The sequence below is a fragment of the Solanum stenotomum genome, chromosome 1 (assembly GCF_019186545.1).
Source record: "Solanum stenotomum isolate F172 chromosome 1, ASM1918654v1, whole genome shotgun sequence".
NCBI classification, from domain to species: Eukaryota; Viridiplantae; Streptophyta; class Magnoliopsida; order Solanales; family Solanaceae; genus Solanum; species Solanum stenotomum.
Window position 1 is genome coordinate 38386159 of NC_064282.1, and position 19394 is coordinate 38405552.

Sequence of the window (19394 nt, forward strand, 5' to 3'; positions counted from 1 at the left end):
AGATGCAGCGAGGCAAAGCTTTGGCTTGCCGGAATACAATATTTCACTTCTTGGCGGAGTTTGAGTTTAGGGGTGATTGGGGGCTGTTTTAGTCAAAAAAATGGGTAAAGAAAGAGGGGTTGTTGGTTGTTTCGGTGGAGCTCATGGTGGTTGAGCGGTGGTTTGTTTCTGGTTTGGGGTTTTGGTTTGTGGTGGAGCTGTTCTTGGTGATTTTGGTTGCTGGAAACGGAAGAGGGCTGAGCACTGGTGGTATGGTGGTGTTCGGTGGTTGCTCGAGCTTCTAGCTCCGAGCTCTGCTGGATTTTGTTGCTGTTTTTAGGAGGTGGTTGGTCTGGTTGCTATAGGAAAATGGTTCTGGAGGTAGTGAACAAGGGGTTTGGGTGGTGGCGGCAGCTCTAGGAAGATAAATTAGGGTTTTTTACACATTTTGACTTTTTCCTTCCAATCTAAAAAAATTCACCCACTTATTCTTTTGACCTAGTAAAACTTAAATAGAAAATTGTTATACAATAGGCTCAAATCATGGGGTTGAGACTGTGGCCCAAAATTGTTGGTTGATAAAATATCTGTGTATGAAATCTTATCCATATTTGAATGAATTTTTAGAGTGTGCAAAATATCAAAATGAATACTAATGACGAATAGACGTGAATACTAAAAATATGTGTTCAACGTAACTAATGACATGTAAAAAATGCAATTTAACAAAAATAACAATTTAATTAGAATGAAGAAAAACTTCTCTCTAAGTGTTTTCTACACAAATGAACTACATACAATGGCTTATACCATTTGTAAATAAAGTCCTAAAAATGAAATAGGACAAGGTCCCACGAGAAAAGACTAAAATTGATGTCTTTTACAAAAGTCTTAAAGTAGGTGGGAAAATATGATGCTTTAACAATCGTCTAAAAGTAGGTGGGAAAAGGTGATGCTTTATTTTCATAAAAAAGGTAAAATGTCCCTTTGACAAATCAGCCTTGTCTCTTCTCTTGGAATCCGTTTTGGCTGCTAGTAAAGGTCAATAATTGCTCACCAAGGATCGATAAACTTATTTAAAATTATATAAAAAAAATAATATTTTGAACTATTAAATAAATAAAACAAAAAAGTTACGAATTTTGAAAATGTTAGGCCAAAATTGGGTGTCAACAGTACCTTAGAGGAATTTAAAGTTATCGAAAACTGAGATTCATATTGACACTTAGTCTCACTAATTGGGGTTTGTGAAGAGAATGATGAGATGATATTAGTCTATGACTACATGGCTAATGGGACATTGAGAGAGCACCTTTACAAGCATAACAAGCCACCCTTATCATTGAAGCAAAGGTTGGATATTTTCATTCGTGCAGCTAGAGGTCTTTACTATCTTCACATGGTGCAATGCACACTATCATCCATAGGGATGTGAAAACTACAAATATTTTGGTGGATGACAAGTGAGTGGCAAAGGTTTTTGATTTCGGGCTATCGAAAACGGGACCTTTCTCCAACAAACTCATGTTAGTACAATGGTAAAGGGAAGTTTTGGATACTTGGATCCAGAGTATTTTAGAAGACAACAACTAACAGAAAAGTCTAATGTCTACTCTTTTAGGGTTGTACTATTTGAAGAAATGTTTGGAAGGTTAGCTCTAAATGCTAGTCTTCCAAAGAAACAAGTCAGTCTAGTAGAGTACTGCCTTCAGTTGCAAAGTGATCCTGATGAACCAAAAATGGTGGCAGAACAGAAATCTAATGATGCTTATGCTATGCATACAAAATCATTAACGGTTGCCGAAAATGGTAAGGAGTCAGAGGAGCACACAACGTCGAAACTTCTTACGGAATGGTACTAAAGAGGGCAAATAATATCATCTTGTTAATTGAAAAACTGCTTAACTAAGCAGAGAGCATGATGGATTGTGTTTACTGACTTACTTATGAAATGACTTTGGAGATACAATGGTGAAGATCAAACATATGGCCAAACAAACCACAAGTGGTGCACTATGCCATCATGGCTAGCTTTGTCTGAGAATATGCGTTAAAATAACTTGTTAAAGCATTAATAACAAATATACAGACAATCTATTCGTCATAGACTCGTAATGCCTAAACATTTTATTCATCACACGGCAACGTATTTTTTTAATCATGTAAGGTAGCATCTATATGAACAATATTAAGCATAGAAGATTGAGAAACTTATATCAATTAAATCAAGTACTCGGATGTTATTGAGGGGAGTACACAACACAATAATAAATACAAGAGAAGCTCTTAGTTAGCCACCTCTAACATTTTTTTAATTTTTTTTGCTTAATTGTGTTTTTTCATAGCAAGTTTGTATGCCGACAAAAATATATAATAGAGGAGATGACATAGGAAGAGGAGAAGACCAAAAACAAGTAATAAGATATAAAGATAAATGACAAGAGTGATATTCTATATATACTTGCAGCTTGTCCATGATAATAAACTCTTGAATTCGTCTTCCAGTTGCAGTCTTTGTTGAAGGACTGCCACTAATGACAATGGCAAGTACATCTTGCATTAAACAAAAATAAAAAAAGAATAATTAGATCATGAAAAATATTCTATAATAATTAAATAAATTTATAAATATCAAATTCAAATTCTTTGGGTTAATACTCAAAAGTGTCAACTGTGGTAAGAGCTAGTCGTGTTGGTGGTGGTAATGGATCCTCTGGAGGTTTGACCTCTTCAATTGGTTCAACTCTGGTGTTTTAATCGAGTGTCCAAATGAATTTGTTAGGTGAATTTTTGTATCCAAGAGGTGGTAATTTCACATGTGCAACAGATACCAAGTAAGTCTTGAAAGGAGCAAATTCTTTTTCAAAATATGTTATATCAGTACTGAAAATAGTGGTATGAACTTGATTCTCCTGTAAAAGAATTTGTAAAAAGTTTGATTAGTTGTGTAAAATTTAAAAGTTATCTTATTATTTTTCATATTATTAAAGTAAAATTATAAAATGATGGATTATTTAGTTAACTCAATTAAAGTTAGGCTTTTAAAATTAATAATATATTAATAAAAATACATACCTTTTCATCTTGTAGAATTAAGACTTGGTATTTTGTGGTTTTATCTTTGTTGTTTCTTGGTCGACTTTTATTAACAACTTGGACTTTACAGGTCCAATCTTTAGTAGTTGGAGTGATCATATTGGTATATCTTTCTGCCATGTTGAAATATCTGCAATTAAAATACATTTTAAGAAGATTAACTAAAGGTAAATGTATAATGTAAGCAATATTATAATATAGATAAAAAAAAAATAAAAAATATATATAGTATAAGTAAGTTGTATATGAGATTTACCATTGCAAATAATAGCACAAAGTTCAAGAAAAAGCCTTTTCAATAATTTCATTATAGACAACATTATATGTTGAATGATCATCATTTTCGTCAATTATAGGTGGTCTAATTAATACTTTGACACTGTTAGAACTTGTGGCTCTTGATAAAGCAACATACAATTGTCCATAAGAGAAGACAGGTTCGCGTAAATATATACCAACAAAATCTAATGTTTGTCCTTAAGATTTATTTATAGTCATTGCAAAACATAATCGTACAAGAAACTATGTTCTCTTAAAAGGAAGAGGCAATTTTTTATCTTCTGAAGTCATGAGTGGTATTTATGGAATAAATACATGTGTACTTTTAAAATCACCGCTAGATATTGTTGCACTGATAACATGAGGCGTGTCCCATTGCATAAACCTTCACAAGGATTTAAATTTCTTAATAACATAATCGGACAATTTTTCTTCAAAGTTAATTTGTATGGAGGTAATCCAGTAGGATTTAAAGTGTGTAAGAAATCTTCATATTCACTTTGATCCTTTGGATCAATAGTTTCATCTATAGCAATATACACTTTTTCAGTGTTTGAAAATTGAGAGATCAACATGTCATTTATTTCATCAACAAAATCATTTTTAATTGTTAGAATAGCACGAGAAGTAATAAAAGAAATTTTTGTACAACATGTGTATAAATCAGGATAAGTATTTCTAAAGAGAAGATTTAGAGATTCTTTTTCAGAAGTAAAAGGAATAAGAGAATGAGGAATTTCAATTTTTCCATGGTCATTTGTTTTTTCTTTTCCATCACCAATTCTCATTAAATATTCACAAAATTCAGGATCTTTAGTTGCACACATATTCTTCGATAACTGTAATTTTTCAAGTTGATTCCAACTTTCAGAACACAATAAACTTTCATGAATAAAATCTTCTTTTTTTCACTACAAACAACAGGAAGAGTTTGTCTAAAATCACCACTAAAAACACCTATTTTACCACCAAATAATGTATTTGTTTCCATTAGATCTCTTAAAAGTAAGTCAAACGCTTCAACCATTTTCTTTTTTGCCATTGAAATTTCTTCCCACACAATTAATCATGCATCTCGTATTAAAGATGCTAGTGAACTTTGTTTATTAATATTGCAAGTAAAATTTTCATTAACATCAATAGGAATTTAAAATCGAGAATGAGCAGTTCGACCTCCGGGAAGAAGTAAAGTTGCAACACCAGAACTTGCAGTTGCTAAAGCTATAAATCCTTTGTGTCTTACTGTAGCTAATAAAGCACGATATACAAAACTTTTACCAGGACCATCAATAAAGAATGCCCCAAATTTATTTGACAATACTCTATCAAGAATAATATTGTAAGCCTTTCTCCGTTCAGTGTTTAATTTATTTTTTAATAATAATTCTTCCTCACTAACAATGCTATTTCTTTCATAATGAACTTATTTAGCTTCTCTTGCTATTGATGAAGGTTTGATATATTCTGAAATTAGGTCAAATTCATTAATGTCACAACCCATTGAATGAAGAATATCATTAATATAATTTAATACTTTATAACATATTTCTCTTACATTTATGTTCGAACTTTTTTTGAAATCTTCAGACATTGGGCTTTCAAATCTTTCCCATAATTCTCTAGGATTTGTTGGATTACAATAAATCAATAACATAGCAAATAATTGTCTTAAACTGGATGGTACTTGATAACCTGCAGCTTCAGACATGCATTCTACCAAATTATTATCACAAAGTAATAGTTCTCTTTTTTCTGCAGCTTCTCTAAATGAATTATAATGTACTCCATTTACAGTTCACAGATCTTCATATGATTTTGGCCCTCTTACGTTCATTAAAAGAAGTCTAAGATAATATCTTTCTCCTTCGGTTGGATGACATGTCACTACACGTCCAATAACATGACCTCGTTTATGACGTGTCTACATTTTATCTGTTGTTGACCATACAAAATGTTCTGGAAATTAACGATATAATAAATTTAGGTCCATAGCTTCTTTGTTTGATTTATTCATTAAAAAAAATTTAGTTAACATTGTTTTTCTTATAATGGGATTACTTGCAATTTTGCTAATGTTGTCGGTACTTTTGAAGGAAACAAGTTGTTGTCCATCAAGATGTAGTTGGAGATGATATACACTTGGACTCATTTTGCTAATAGGAAAAGAGAATATTCTCCATGCAGCTTCAGGTGGTGATACCCACCTTGCAGATTGATATTCTTTTATTTCATCTATCTCTAGGTTTACATCATTAGTCTGTATATGAAATGCTATTTTATCATGTCTTTTGCAAATGTATTTATAAATGTACTTAACAACTGTTATATCCGAACAAATCTATACATTTATATGACAGTTGAATTTACAAAGTAAATATGGATTATAAGGAACAACCACGAGTTATCAAGAAAGTGTCCTCTAATTTTCACACTTTTTGTTGTATTTCGTCTTCTATAAATTAGGTATGAATTTTTCCTTTAGTTGTTTGTTCTACAAACTCTTTAGAATACTTATTTTTACAACATCCTTTTTTTTTCATACAAGAATTTGTTGGATTCAAATTACCACAAGGACCATGCATCATATGTTGTGTAACAAGTGAGTATAAATAGGGATATATATTTTCATCTGGTATTTTAGCACATACAAATCAATCATATGCTTCTAGAGTTAGTAATTTGTAATTCTCATTTAGTATAATAAGAAACTGAGCATGGGGAAGTCCTCGTTTTTGAAATTCTATTGTATACATAAATGCTGCAACTTTACCAAATATATGCCTTTTCATTATATCATTTTTCAATTCTTCTATTTTTGCTCTAAATACTCTATTAACCAGATCAGGCCTATTTTGTACCTCATAGTTTTTCTTCTATTTCAGGCCAAGAAGGATTACATGCTATAGTAAAAAATATATTAGGTTTTCCAAAACGTTGCACTAATGCAATAACATCCATATACCGTCTACGCATATCTCTTGGACCTCCAGTAAAGCTAAGTGGAGGTATGTGTTGTTTTCCTATATGTGAACCTTCTCCTTCCCCCTTACGTAAAACATCCAAAATTCCATCTAATACATTAGTCCTAAATAAATCTTGATTAAAAGAAGCAAAGTCTAATTGTTGGCTTTCAATTTTTATCCATTCATCTACTACATATTGTTGGAATAATCTTCCTGCATGTAAGACTATATTTACATCATCTCTTATTTGAAGTTTGTAACAATAATATTCACGACAAGAAATAATGTCTCGTTTGTGCTTTTCTTTTAGCATAGCTTCGGCTTCCATGTTAAGCAGTCCATCTATTGAACACATATTTTTTATACTTGGTAGTTGTTCTTGTTCGCAATATATTTGTGTTGATGTTCTTGAAGAACACTTAATTTTCTTAATACCACAGTGCCATCCACCTTGACTATATGAAAATAGCAATGGATATTGCAATGGATCATAACAACCGTAATAATAATTTACCAATTGACTTTTATCACTTTTTGTATATATTCGAATATGTGGTGTAGGAATAAAATTAGTAATATCTTGTTCTACCCATATTCCTGCAACTTCTGATACTATTGGTAAGTTATATATATGTTGATCTAAGTCAGAATCACACTTAAGTGCAATATAAAAATCAGATAGTAGTGGAACATCTACTAAAGATTTTAAAAACATAGAGTATGGATTAATTTTTAATATTTCCATCAGAGTTCTCACAACATATTCATTGAATTTATTTGAACATGCCATTCAATTTCTTAATTCATTTTCACTATCAAAGAAATATAATTGAAGATTTTTTCCTTTTTTATCGGTAGGAATCAAGTCATTGATGAAATGATACATTTGACCTTGAACTCGAAAATTATAAATATCATTATTTCTTTTTGCTAATTCTTTGTCATAAGTTACTCCAAGAGATGTGAAAGCAAATATATTATTGTACTTTCTAATGTAAGTTCTAAAATGTTTTGATAGCTCTGTATTTTCCAGATAAATGTTCTTTAATTCTATTGGAATCTCATGTGAAGTTAATTGAACAGAACCATTGCTACAACAAAATGCAGGCGGTTCATATTCAAATTTTATGGCTTTACAAAATTGACAATTTGATACTTCTTTTAATTTGATATAATTAATTTCTGATGGCATAGTACTACCTATTTTTGATAGGAGCAACATGAGTTCTCTCATAAGATCAGAACTTTGTGCAACATAATAATGGTGGAATTAGAAGACGATGCAGTAGCCAAATCATTATTCATTGAACTTTCAGATAAGTTATGTTTTCTCATGTCAGCTCTCTTTGCTAGACGGCGTGCCAAAAGAATCTCTTTTTCCTCAGATGGCATCAATCTATATGCCTAACATTTCTATCCGCATTTGATTTTTGAAAAGCATGCACATTTTTATGGTTTTTATTACTTGACATCTTTGGGATCAAAATAATTTTACACAAAATAATTATCTAGTAAATAATAGTAATAATTTTAAATAAGAGATTAGTTGAGTAATACTTACCACACACTGAGAGAAAAGTGAAACATAGGAGCGAACAACTACCGCAACGAAGTGGATATTCTGTAAAGTTAATAGTTCAAACCATATATTAAATCTATTATAATAGACATGTATAACAGGAAAAAAAAATGCTAAAAATGTAAGGCTCATTTAAATAGTAATGCAGAAGAGAATATGAAATGAGAATAGTAACAAACAACACATAGTTCAAAGTGAAGAGCCTACGCAACATAGCTTTCAACACACCATACTATTGTTATTTTTTAACATGGTCAATGTGGATTCATATAGCCAACTTTATATGTTTGAAACTTGGGCATAATTGTTGCTATCGTTATTATTGTATTTCAAGATTGTTGATTGTTGGCTTTTAGGTCCCTACCTATTTGAGATTTTGGTAAAGCTATGAGCTTCATGACACTGATGTAAATACAAAAAATTGCTATCTGGCTGTTGAGTAGATTATTATATCATTGCAAATTTCCCTATAAGAAACTTCCAATTCATTGCAAATGAATCTTAGCCTTACTTCAATAAGTGGTATAGACATAGTAGTTTTCTGATGTGATAATCTGCATGTCACAACTATTCTTTTTTTCATGTCCCCATGTTCTCCTCCGGCCACGAGGCTAGCTTTTTTCAGCACTAAGCAAAATAATGTTATCATTTCTAATACATTTTAAACTCACCAGCCAAAGAAGAAAACAAATAACAAATAGTTCATTAAGACTATGGACAAACATACAGATCTATCCTATTTCATAACTGTTACCAACTAAAAAGAAGTATCCATCTCAATTAAGGCTGCAACATAAAATTCAAAAAAGAAATGTGTTACACACTAACACAAACAAAAATAAGCTTGAGTGATCAGCTACATACACCAATACTGTACAAACTATAAATGGTTGATTCCTAGCACTTGTCTAGTGTGTAAACTTCTACATGAGAGATAAACAATTAGAATGGAAACTTCTTAGTCATAATACATTGGCAAAATCTCGACTACATTCTCTTACATCGAAACAAAATGCAGATAACATAAAGCAATGCAGAAATCTCAGAATGAACCACGAGTCATCAAGCATCACCCCTAAAAATCACTGCCTATATGAACTTCACAAAGCACAACGGTGTCCCAAGCCAATAAAGGTTACAGATTGAGATCGAGTCACTAAAATAGTCTACTTTCAATGAATCATCTCCACACCACCTTAATAATGGTGAATGTGTACATAAGATTCATATAGGCAAACTCAACTAAACTGATGTAAATACAAAAAATTTAACGTGCTAATTCAACTTCCTTGAAATCATAATTCCTAATAGATAGCTATATGAATAAAAAAAAAGATAAATATATGAGAGAAGGACAAAAAAATTGATGAAGAACTTACCTGAAATTCAAAGAATAGAAGACTAAACAAACTTGATATAACAGGAAGATGAACTATCTGTGAGAAGAGAAGAGAAGATGAAGAGTTATTTAAAGGTATGATGGAAATTTCTAGACAGAAGATATTTTGTAATTGTGTGTTTAATATTCGCCACGTGGAAGGGATTTAATGGACAAGTAAAATATTATATTTTATACCTAAAAAATAAATTAAATATCAAGCAGAATGACAATTATATATTTGTATGTATATAATAAAATGACAATTATATCCTTGAATATTGCAAGAGTACCGCCTTGTTAGGTTTAGCTTTTTATTATTATAATTATAAATTTTTATTTATTATTTTTTTCGTTAGAGATTTTGAGATTCAGACAAAATGAATGAAACATACCAGAGATTAAAATTCAGTTCAGGAAGATGAGCAAGTCTCCATTGATGGTGAAGCAAGAAGTTTGTTGATCATAAAATTGTCCTGATATAAGATATGAAATGAATAACAACTTTAAGTTTCGATAAAGAAGATGAAATTGAAAATCTTATTTCTGGAATCTGATGAAATTGAAAAAATGGAAAGCACAAAAAGTCAAAAATCTAGAACTTTAACGATACTGATGACCTCGTCACCAATGGTTGCCTCCACCAAGGTAGCTACATTCTTGATTCTTTTTAGGTCCCTCTGCCTCTTCCGCCTTCTACTCTACCTCTAGAATGGTCAACTACAGTTTGTCCCGATAGGAGGTCATGTCAAACATTGATCAATTATGGTATATTTCTCACCATATAGCAGAACATATGTTTGATTCTCAAGCGTACCTTAGTTTGAGCTCTTTGAATCGACATTCAGCAAGATCAAAACCATTTGATTTGGATCGACGCCTAAGCCACCTCACGCAGGCCATCATACAAAACTATTTTCTCTCTGATTTCAATCATTTTGGTTTGGGAGTCAACCGTGATACTCAAATCTCTGGTACCATGCCTTCGAACATCAGGCAAGGGAGCGCCGTGGAACCTAACCGACCTGAGCGAAGAAACTGTCACGATCCGAGTCTACACCTTGGACGTGACCGGTACTCAAAGACCATTGCTCGTTCCCAAGAGAACCCTCATCTTGGCTAACTACAAGCGAAAGACTAACTCAAGTATGCAAAAGCTTAAAAATTGAATAAAATTCATGAAACTGAAATACAAAGCTTTAACTCAATGAAAAATTCTTAATAAAATAATATATTCAACTCGCCCCAAAATGGGAAATTTAAGTCTTTAAAACATTTAATAAAATAAATGAACACACTTCTGAAACTCTACTGTCTATCTATGAAGCCTCTAAATGACAAAGATGAAAGACGGGACAAGACCCACGACTTCCTAACAATTGATATAACTGAAAGCTAAATGAAATTCTCCGGAAGCAATGAGGCTCACCATAACTAACTCGAATTGCATATGGTATCAACGAAGCTCTTGTTGATGACCCTGAATACCTGCATCAACATCATGAAAGGATGCAGAACAAATGGCTCAGTACGGGGAATGTACGAGCATGTAAGGGGAATTCTAAAACATAAACATAAGCTTGAAACTTGATAAAAAGGAAACATACTTACTTCTTCTCAAACTTACTCAACTCAAGGGATACTAAAAACTACTCAAACTTACTCAACTCAGAAGTACCCAAGGATAAGATACTCAATTCAGAGATTAGATACTCAACTCAAAGATATGATACTTGACTCTGGATACTCAACTCAATATAAAGCAACAATACACATGCAATATATGGAAAGCTTTTAAAACAATAGAAATCAACTCGGTGTATTGAAAAATACAATAACAACTCAATTTATATATAATAAAATATAATATAACTCTTGGGATTTTCTCTAACCGACAACCACCACTATGATTCTAAGTGATGATACATCGTCTTGCCCACGCTGCCAGAACTATCCTATACTTTGCCGTCATATAGAACGCCTTAACTAAGTGGATCCATTAATCTATGCTAAAAAGCACTTAAGGAATCATCTAAAAAGTATGATCCTTTACTACCCATGATAGCTATATGGTTTATGGAGATGTGAGTTATCTGAACTCAAACTCGTCCCCATATCGATGCTCAATACTACTCCCAAAATACTCAGCTCATATGTTTAAAAACATAACTTTTTCTTTGATTTGAGATAATTACTTAAAAATCTTTCTCTTAAAAGAGATGGTACTCAAACTGCTCAAAACTCTTTCGAAAATCTCAGTTTCCTCTCATCTAAAATGTGAAAATATTTACTCTTGGGAATACTTAGTTCCCATATATCATTTTAAAGAAAATGAATTTTACTCTTACTCTTTACTCAACTCAAAGCTTAAGTCTTAAAATAAATTTAAAACGTTTGTAAAGGACTTCTTAAAATATGGTTCATGCCGAATTATCGACGTGAACGACTCAATGCAAGGTTTTCAATAACCATAGATAGAACTCAGTACTTGGAACTCAAGAACTTCAATGATACTACTCATTTCAAGAATTCTCAACTCAGAAGGTTCATGCGGAATTATGAGCATGAACTACTCAATTCAAGGACTCAAAGATACTTCTCATCTCAAGATTGTTCGACTTATAGGGTTCATGCAGAATTATGGGCATGAACAATTCTACTCAAGGACTTCATGAGTAACATGTGATAGTCCTATGATTAGAAATATAATCTCAAAGGGGATTAGGAACTCAATACCCAAGACTTAGAACTTGAAGATACTACTCCTCTCAAAGGTACTGAACTAATAGAGTTCATGCAGAAGTTATGGGCATGAACGACTCGACTCAAGGGTCAAAATATGAATAAGAAACTAATGTACACGACTCTTCTCATTCTCATTCTTACTTACTCAAAACTTAACTCAAATCGATGATGGATCTCAAAGGATTCCCAATTGAACTCAAAGGCTTCCTTGAACTCTACTCTTAACTCTCTCTTGAATGTAAATTATGAATTCAAGAGTTATGGTTCCTGATATGAAGGATATCATGATGACAAAATAGACTCATGAATACATTCTCCTTACTCTCATACTCACTTGCTCGAGTCTTGAAATAAGTAATTAGAAATTGTAGAAGATTCCACAAAGGATACGAAGGGACTTTCTCAAAAAATTTTGAGAGAACTCTCAAGACTTGACTCTCAACTCTACCTTGAATGTGATTTATGAATTCAAGCTTGCGATTTGTGATAGAAAAGATCTCGTGATGTTTAAGAGTGTTTTTTGATAGTTAAACATGAAAAACGATCAAGAAATCACTATTTGGAACCAAGTCCGCGACGTGAAGATCCATTTTAATATTTGATTGTGAATTAACTTTTGAGGTAGAGAGGTCCGTGACCTCTCCGCGATGCAAAGAAAATTTCTGTGAAAGGGGAAGGTAGGTCCGCGACGTGCAGCAAGGTGCCAGATTCGCCCGACTTTTTCCTTTCTCATTTTCTAACCCCAATTTGCCTAAATTCGATTCTTTTTCTCAATCCCTCTTTAGATTTAGATACCCAGCACATGAACACAAGAACCTACTCATATACAATTCTAAAATCGACATGATTTCATCAAGAACTCAACAATATCATCTAAACTCAAGAACTAAAGCTAATTTCAAGAACATAATTCCAGAACATCATACTTGCAACTTTTTAGAACGAACTTAACGCTGAAATTAACATGATTGGCGTGTGAGTGAACAAACCCAACACTATGGAAGCTTACATAACTGAAAGATCCATCTTCTTGAAGCAATTTGAAGGAAAATATTGGAAGAAGAACCCTTGCCTTAGCGTTACTTGAATTTCTTGAGCGATAGAATTTTTGGAGTGAATGAGAGGGTTTGATTTAATAAAACTGATTTTTTTATTCGTTTAAGGAAATTTAGATGAGATCCTAAGGGTTTTTAGGACCAAAATACCATTTAAGAAATAAATAAAACGAGCTGTGAGTCGGAATAATTTTTCACCAGGCAGTGAGGTCCGTATTGGCTCCGTAACGCGGAGCCATCACGGAGCTGCTGTCAGGTTTGTGCATCGTTAGTAAAACAGTCATAATTTTTACTCAGAGCTCAAAATTTAGCAAACTTGGTGGAGTTGGAAAGAGGACTCAAAGGGCTTTAATTTTCCATCTTGGAGCTCACCTAGCTCATCCTGTACTAGAAGTTATGGTTATTTGAAGTTGACCCAAAACTTAAGAAAAACTTAGGAATGACTTGAATGAACTCTCTTTAGTTCTTCTTGGAACTCAAGGTGCTACATCTAGTGACCTTAACACTTATGAAAATTTTAAATCCTTGGTAAAATCTCATTCTCTACGAAGAATGATTCAAGTGTTAGCTCAAAAATTTTCTGGGGTGTTACAAAATCTCCCCTTTGGGATCATTCGTCCTCGAATGACGACTGGATTGGGTATGGAATGAGGTTAATCTTACTAAGGTCTGAGTCTAATGATATGCTCTTACTATATTCAAGCTTAACCCAAATCCTTAGGTTCGGGTTCTATACCTCTCTATAGGGAATTTCATCCCAAGACTATTACTTTTTACCACCACATTGGGCTCATATCAAGAACCACCTATTGTTTAACAACACCACATTCAAGCTTAGTACTCTAACAACTCCATGGACTCCTACTAACTAGCTCCTTAAGAAATTCTCAATACTTGACTTGATTTCTCATTTTATCATCTCCCCCTTAGGTCTAAAGCTGACACTTGAAGGCTATGGACCTATTCCACATTGACAACTCAATTATGCCATCTAGGCACAAATGGAGGATTATAACTTAATCGGAACCTCCTCTGGTAACATACCATCTCGGCACACCCTCGAATTCTCTTGTTACTTTTGTGACTTAGCCACATTTCACTACTCTTATCTAAAGGTTAGGGTCTCTCACTTGTACTACTCATATTTATTGCAGCTAAAATCTCAATTTCTTACCTACTCTATGTCAGGTCTTCTAGTTCAAATCACAAGACAACATCATCACCCTCATGTTGTCATTCTTTTGATCATGACACTCATCTCAAATTCAAGCTTAATATTTATGAGTAAACCCGAATATCAATATGATTGCTCGCTTACTGTACTAACTTATAACTACTAGATGCAAAGTTAATAATCATTCTCCTACTAAAAATTCGTGACAAATAGTCAATCCTCACCTCTTAGTATTCATACTTACAATTTACTATCACATTTCCCTTCGCAATTTGAGTACTATTCACTCATTCACTATACATCAATGCCTAATTATGGTTCCTGATATGAAAGATATCGTGATGACAAAATAGACTCATGAAAACATTTTCCTCACTCTCAAACTCACTTTCTCGAGTCTTGAAACAAGTTATTAGAAATTGTAGAAGACTCCTCAAAGGACTCAAAGGGACTTTCTCAAAAATGTTTGAGAGAACTCTCAAGACTTGACTCTCAACTCTACCTTGAATGTGATTTATGAATTTAAGGTTGCGATTTGTGATAGGAAAGATTTCGTGATGTTTAAGAGTGTTTTTAGATAGTTAAACATGAAAAATGATCAAGAAATCACTGTATGGAAGCAAGTCCGCGACGCGGAGATGCATTTTAATATTTGATTGTGAATTAACTTTTGAGGTAGAGAGGTCTGTGACCTCGCCGCAACGCGAATACAAATTTTTGTGAAAGGGGAATGTAGGTATGCGATGCGCAGCAAGGTGCCAGATTCGCCCGACTTTTTCCTTTTTCATTTTCTAACCCCTATTCACCTAAATTCGATTCTTTTTCTTAATCCCTCTTTAGATTTAGATACCCAACACATGAACACAAGAACCTACTCATATAAAATTCTAAAATTGACATGCTTTCATCAAGAACTCAGCAATATTATCTAAACTCAAGAACTAAAGCCAATTTCAAGAACATAATTCAAGAACATCATACTTGCAACTTTCTAGAATGAACTTAACGCTGAAATTAACATGATTGGCGTGTGTGTGAACAAATCCAATGCTATGGAAGCTTACATACCTGAAAGAACCATCTTCTTGAAGCAATTTGAAGGAAAATATTGGAAGAAGAACCCTAGCCTTAGCGTTTCTCGAATTCCTTGAGCATTAGAATTTTTGGAGTGAATGAGAGGGTTTGATTTAAGAAAGCTGATTTTTCTACTCGTTTAGGGCAATTTAGATGAAATCCTTGGGTTTTTTAGGACCAAAATACCCTTTAAGAAATAAATAAAATGAGCTGGGAGTCGGAATAATTTTTCACCAGGCAGTGAGGTCCGTATTGGCTCCGTAACGCAAAGCCATCGCGGAGCTACTGCCAGGTTTGTGCGTCGTTAGTAGAACAGTCATAACTCTTTACCAGAGCTCAAAATTTAGCAAACTTGGTGGCGTAGGAAAGAGGACTCAAAGGGCTTTAATTTTCCATATTGTAGATCACCTAAATCATCCTGTACTAGAAGTTATGGGTATTTGAAGTTGACCCAAAACTTAAGAAAAACTTAGGAATGACTTAAATGAACTCTCTTTAGTTCTTCTTGGAACTCAAGGTGTTACATCTAGTGACCTTAACACTTAAGAAAGCTTTAAATCCTTGGTAAAATCTCACTCACTATGAAGAACGATTCGAGTGTTAGCTCAAAGATTTTCTAGGGTATTACAGGAACGCTGAACGAGTTTCGCTGTCGAAGAAACGAATCTTCGATTTTAAGAAGATGAAGCTGCGACTCTTCGATTTCAAGAAGATGAAGCTACGACTCTTCGATTTCAAGAAGATGAAGTTGCTTTGGATCTTCTTTGAGATGATTTTAAGAAGAAGAAGATGAAACATGCATTGGCTCTTCCTTTCTGTACCATTTTTCTTTCCTTTCTCTACCTTTTTTTTTAAAAATTTAAATTGAAAATTGAAAGATGCTTCTACACATATAGCCAACCATTTACGAATTTGCCCTTCAATCACATCATATTTTTCGAAATTGCCATTGGTCGTCCTTGGCCTTCCCCTTTCTATATATGACTGAATAATTTATGAGAGTATTAATTAAAAATGTGTTAACACTTAAACATGAGTTACATTAATTATAAGAGGTGAGTAAAATATATTTACACATCAATTTGTCATATATATTTTCTTTAAATTGAACATTTAAACATCAGATGTAATACAATATAAACCGTTATTTCATCTTACTTAAGAGACTCCTTCATATTATTACATTATTTTAAGAAATAGGAGAAAATATTAGAAATATATTCGAACTTTGACTAAAATTGATGTAACAATCTCAAACTTTGGGCAGGACCTATTACCTTCTGCACTATTTAATAGTGGACATATTACTATTTATAATGATAAATACTTATGATGTCCAAGTGACACCTATATATCTTTAAAATACACTATTAAATAGTGCAGGGGGTAATAGGTCCTGCCCAAACTTTGAGATCGTTACAACAATTTCGGTCAAAGTTTAGATATATTTCGAACCATTTTCCCTAAGAAATAACATGTAAATAACAATTTTTAATTAAAAATAAGTTTTTCCGTCTTAATTAATGTGGCTTAAAAATTCTCATTGTTTACTTCAATATGAATTGGCTAAGTAAAAATGTCTAATATTCCATGAGTCGGCGGATCATTTCCCGTTTTCATATAAATTTTATGACAATGTGAAATAAGGCTAAGAATTACAAATCAATTTCATTAAGTCTTCATTGGTATTGACTTCTTCAAAAGCAGACATTAAGGCTGTTCTCAAATTCTTTGGCTGCAACAAATTAATGAAAACACTATCTCCAGCTCCAGTAGCTTACGGTCTTCGTTAGCTTCTGTCTTTTCAATGTCTTTCTATATTTGTTGGACATCAAATGAATAAGTCAAATAAAGATGACATATTAACTTGACTTGAGAATCAATATGCATTTAGGAACTACTGAATTTTTGCCATTCTAACTCCGTGCTCGATAATAACAATTTCACCTAGAGATTGAAGTTTGCTCTAGCACAGATTGAAATACACCTGTAAATTTAGCAATTGACGATTCTTACAGCTAGCTATAATCAATCCATCAATTAACTATATTTCTTTTTTGAAAAATAAAATGGATAACATATAAATTTTACTTCAATATCATTTTAGTAATGAAACCTGATATGCTGGGTTCTATATAGGGGTATGCAATATTTGGATTAAACCAAAATAACAAATCAAATTAAATTGAATTTTAATTTGGATTGGTTTTTTGTTTGATTTCGGATTAAGAATTTACTTTATTTGGTTTTATGGTTTTGTATTAGATTTAGAAAAATAAAATCGAAAATCCAAAGAATCGATATATATATATATATATAAAAGGAGAAATATAGGCTAGCTGATGTGGCATAGCTAAAAAGCCAACATTCCTATTTAACTTTTTTAAAAAAAAAATTATTATTATTATTATTTTGCATTCCTATTTTTCTATTTTCTCATTTTTTTGCATTTTTTACTATTCACTAAATTAAAAAAAATCAACAATATTATTAAGTGGAATCAACGTTACTGTTACTGATAAATAGTCCAAAAGTCACTAAACAGTAGAAGCGTAACCGAACCCTTCCACAAACGCCTCCTTTCTCCAAAACGGCTCCCCTCACTAATTATTTTTACTTTTTCAAAACGGGTCCATTCCATAATCTTCTAATTTTACATTTCAAGTTCTGTCATTTTACATTTGTGTCTTATTCTCCATGTATCTTGAATGCATGTACTATATATTTATATTAAAGCAATTTTTTCGTTTCAATTATTTTTCACGTATTCTAAGTGGATTATGTATATGTATTTATATAGTTCTTGACACCATGTTTTAATGTGTTTTTCATTGTATGGATTTCATTTTGATTTGTAATTTGATGGTTCTTCTACATTGCTCCATATAAATAAGTTTATAGATGGTCATCTCAAATGACCACCACACATCTTCCCAACTATTACCAACATGTTATTGGAGGATTGGATCTAAGTGGGGTTGAACTATGGAGTAAACTTACTTTTGACGCCCACATAATGTTCAATGAAATGGTCCATAGGGAAGCCATGTGAACTGCTTTTGAAAGAATTTGTCAGTGGTGCTGTAAAAGTGTATCTTCCATTTCAAGAATGAAATGTGGTCGTTGAATTTTTGTTACCTTTAAGTTTTACAGTAAGTTTTGTTTTCTGCTTTATGGTGCGTAATTGATAGATTATAATTTTATTGGTTACTTATTTATTGATAATATTACTCCTTATTTGGAGAGGCATATGTGTTCTTACTTGATAGTTTTCAAATTTCCTGATTATTTATATTGTGGCATTTGATTTTGATGACTGTATTGGATGTTTGATTAAGAACATGAAAGTATGATGGAGCATATTGTCTATTTCAAGTATAAAGGCATCAAATTATGATAAATTTTTAAGTTAAGGAGTTTCACAAAGAGAACAAAGATTTTTATACTGCAAAAAGAAACGGGGAAGAAGAGGAAGCAGAAGCCGGTGGAGTTGAGAAAAGTAGAAAAACAATACTCTTACACAGATGAGCTTAAATTGTCTATCCTTCAATAATTTGCTATGAGATATCATAATTATCCTTAATGCCTTAAGTTGATGTAATTTTGGAGCTTTTTAAGTCAAGCCTTATATTTTATGATTTTGGCCTTTTATTGACTGCTTACTTAGCGAGCATGTTAAAAACTTATATGTTGGCAAAAATCATGTTATGGATGTTCCATTGTCAAAGAAAATACTTCTTTCACTTATGATGAACTTTATAAAAGTTTTTCATTTATTATCACTTTGCTCAATATTGTAAATAGACAGTGAAGTTGTTATTTCTATTTCGAAAATATATCGACAAAGATTACACAAGTTCAATGCTTGAATTATCAATCTTAATCGCCACAATATTTTTTCTTTTTGTGGCGATTTGTTAAAGTTCAAAATTTTAGCTAGGGAAGTACTTCTCCACGATTCTTATATCGTTACTAACAACAATTAATGGCGATTTTCCTGTCTTTTCTGGCAACATTAGCCGATCCAATTTCTTGTGGTGGCATTCCAATCTTTATAACTCCTAAATGTCAT

The 19394-nt window shown here is 32.5% G+C and overlaps 1 protein-coding gene across 1 annotated transcript; it reads left to right on the forward strand.

Moving 5' to 3' along the window:
- The first annotated feature begins 1514 nt into the window (after positions 1-1514).
- LOC125848351 (receptor-like protein kinase ANXUR1) lies at positions 1515-1841 on the forward strand. The gene has a single exon (XM_049528238.1). The coding sequence runs from the start codon at positions 1515-1517 to the stop codon at positions 1839-1841; it is 327 nt and encodes a 108-aa protein (XP_049384195.1).
- Positions 1842-19394: the final 17553 nt, after the last annotated feature.

Bases quoted from the DNA above. Each gene is read 5' to 3' on its own strand.
- LOC125848351 (XM_049528238.1), top strand. From the start codon at position 1,515: ATGGTAAAGGGAAGTTTTGGATACTTGGATCCAGAGTATTTTAGAAGA.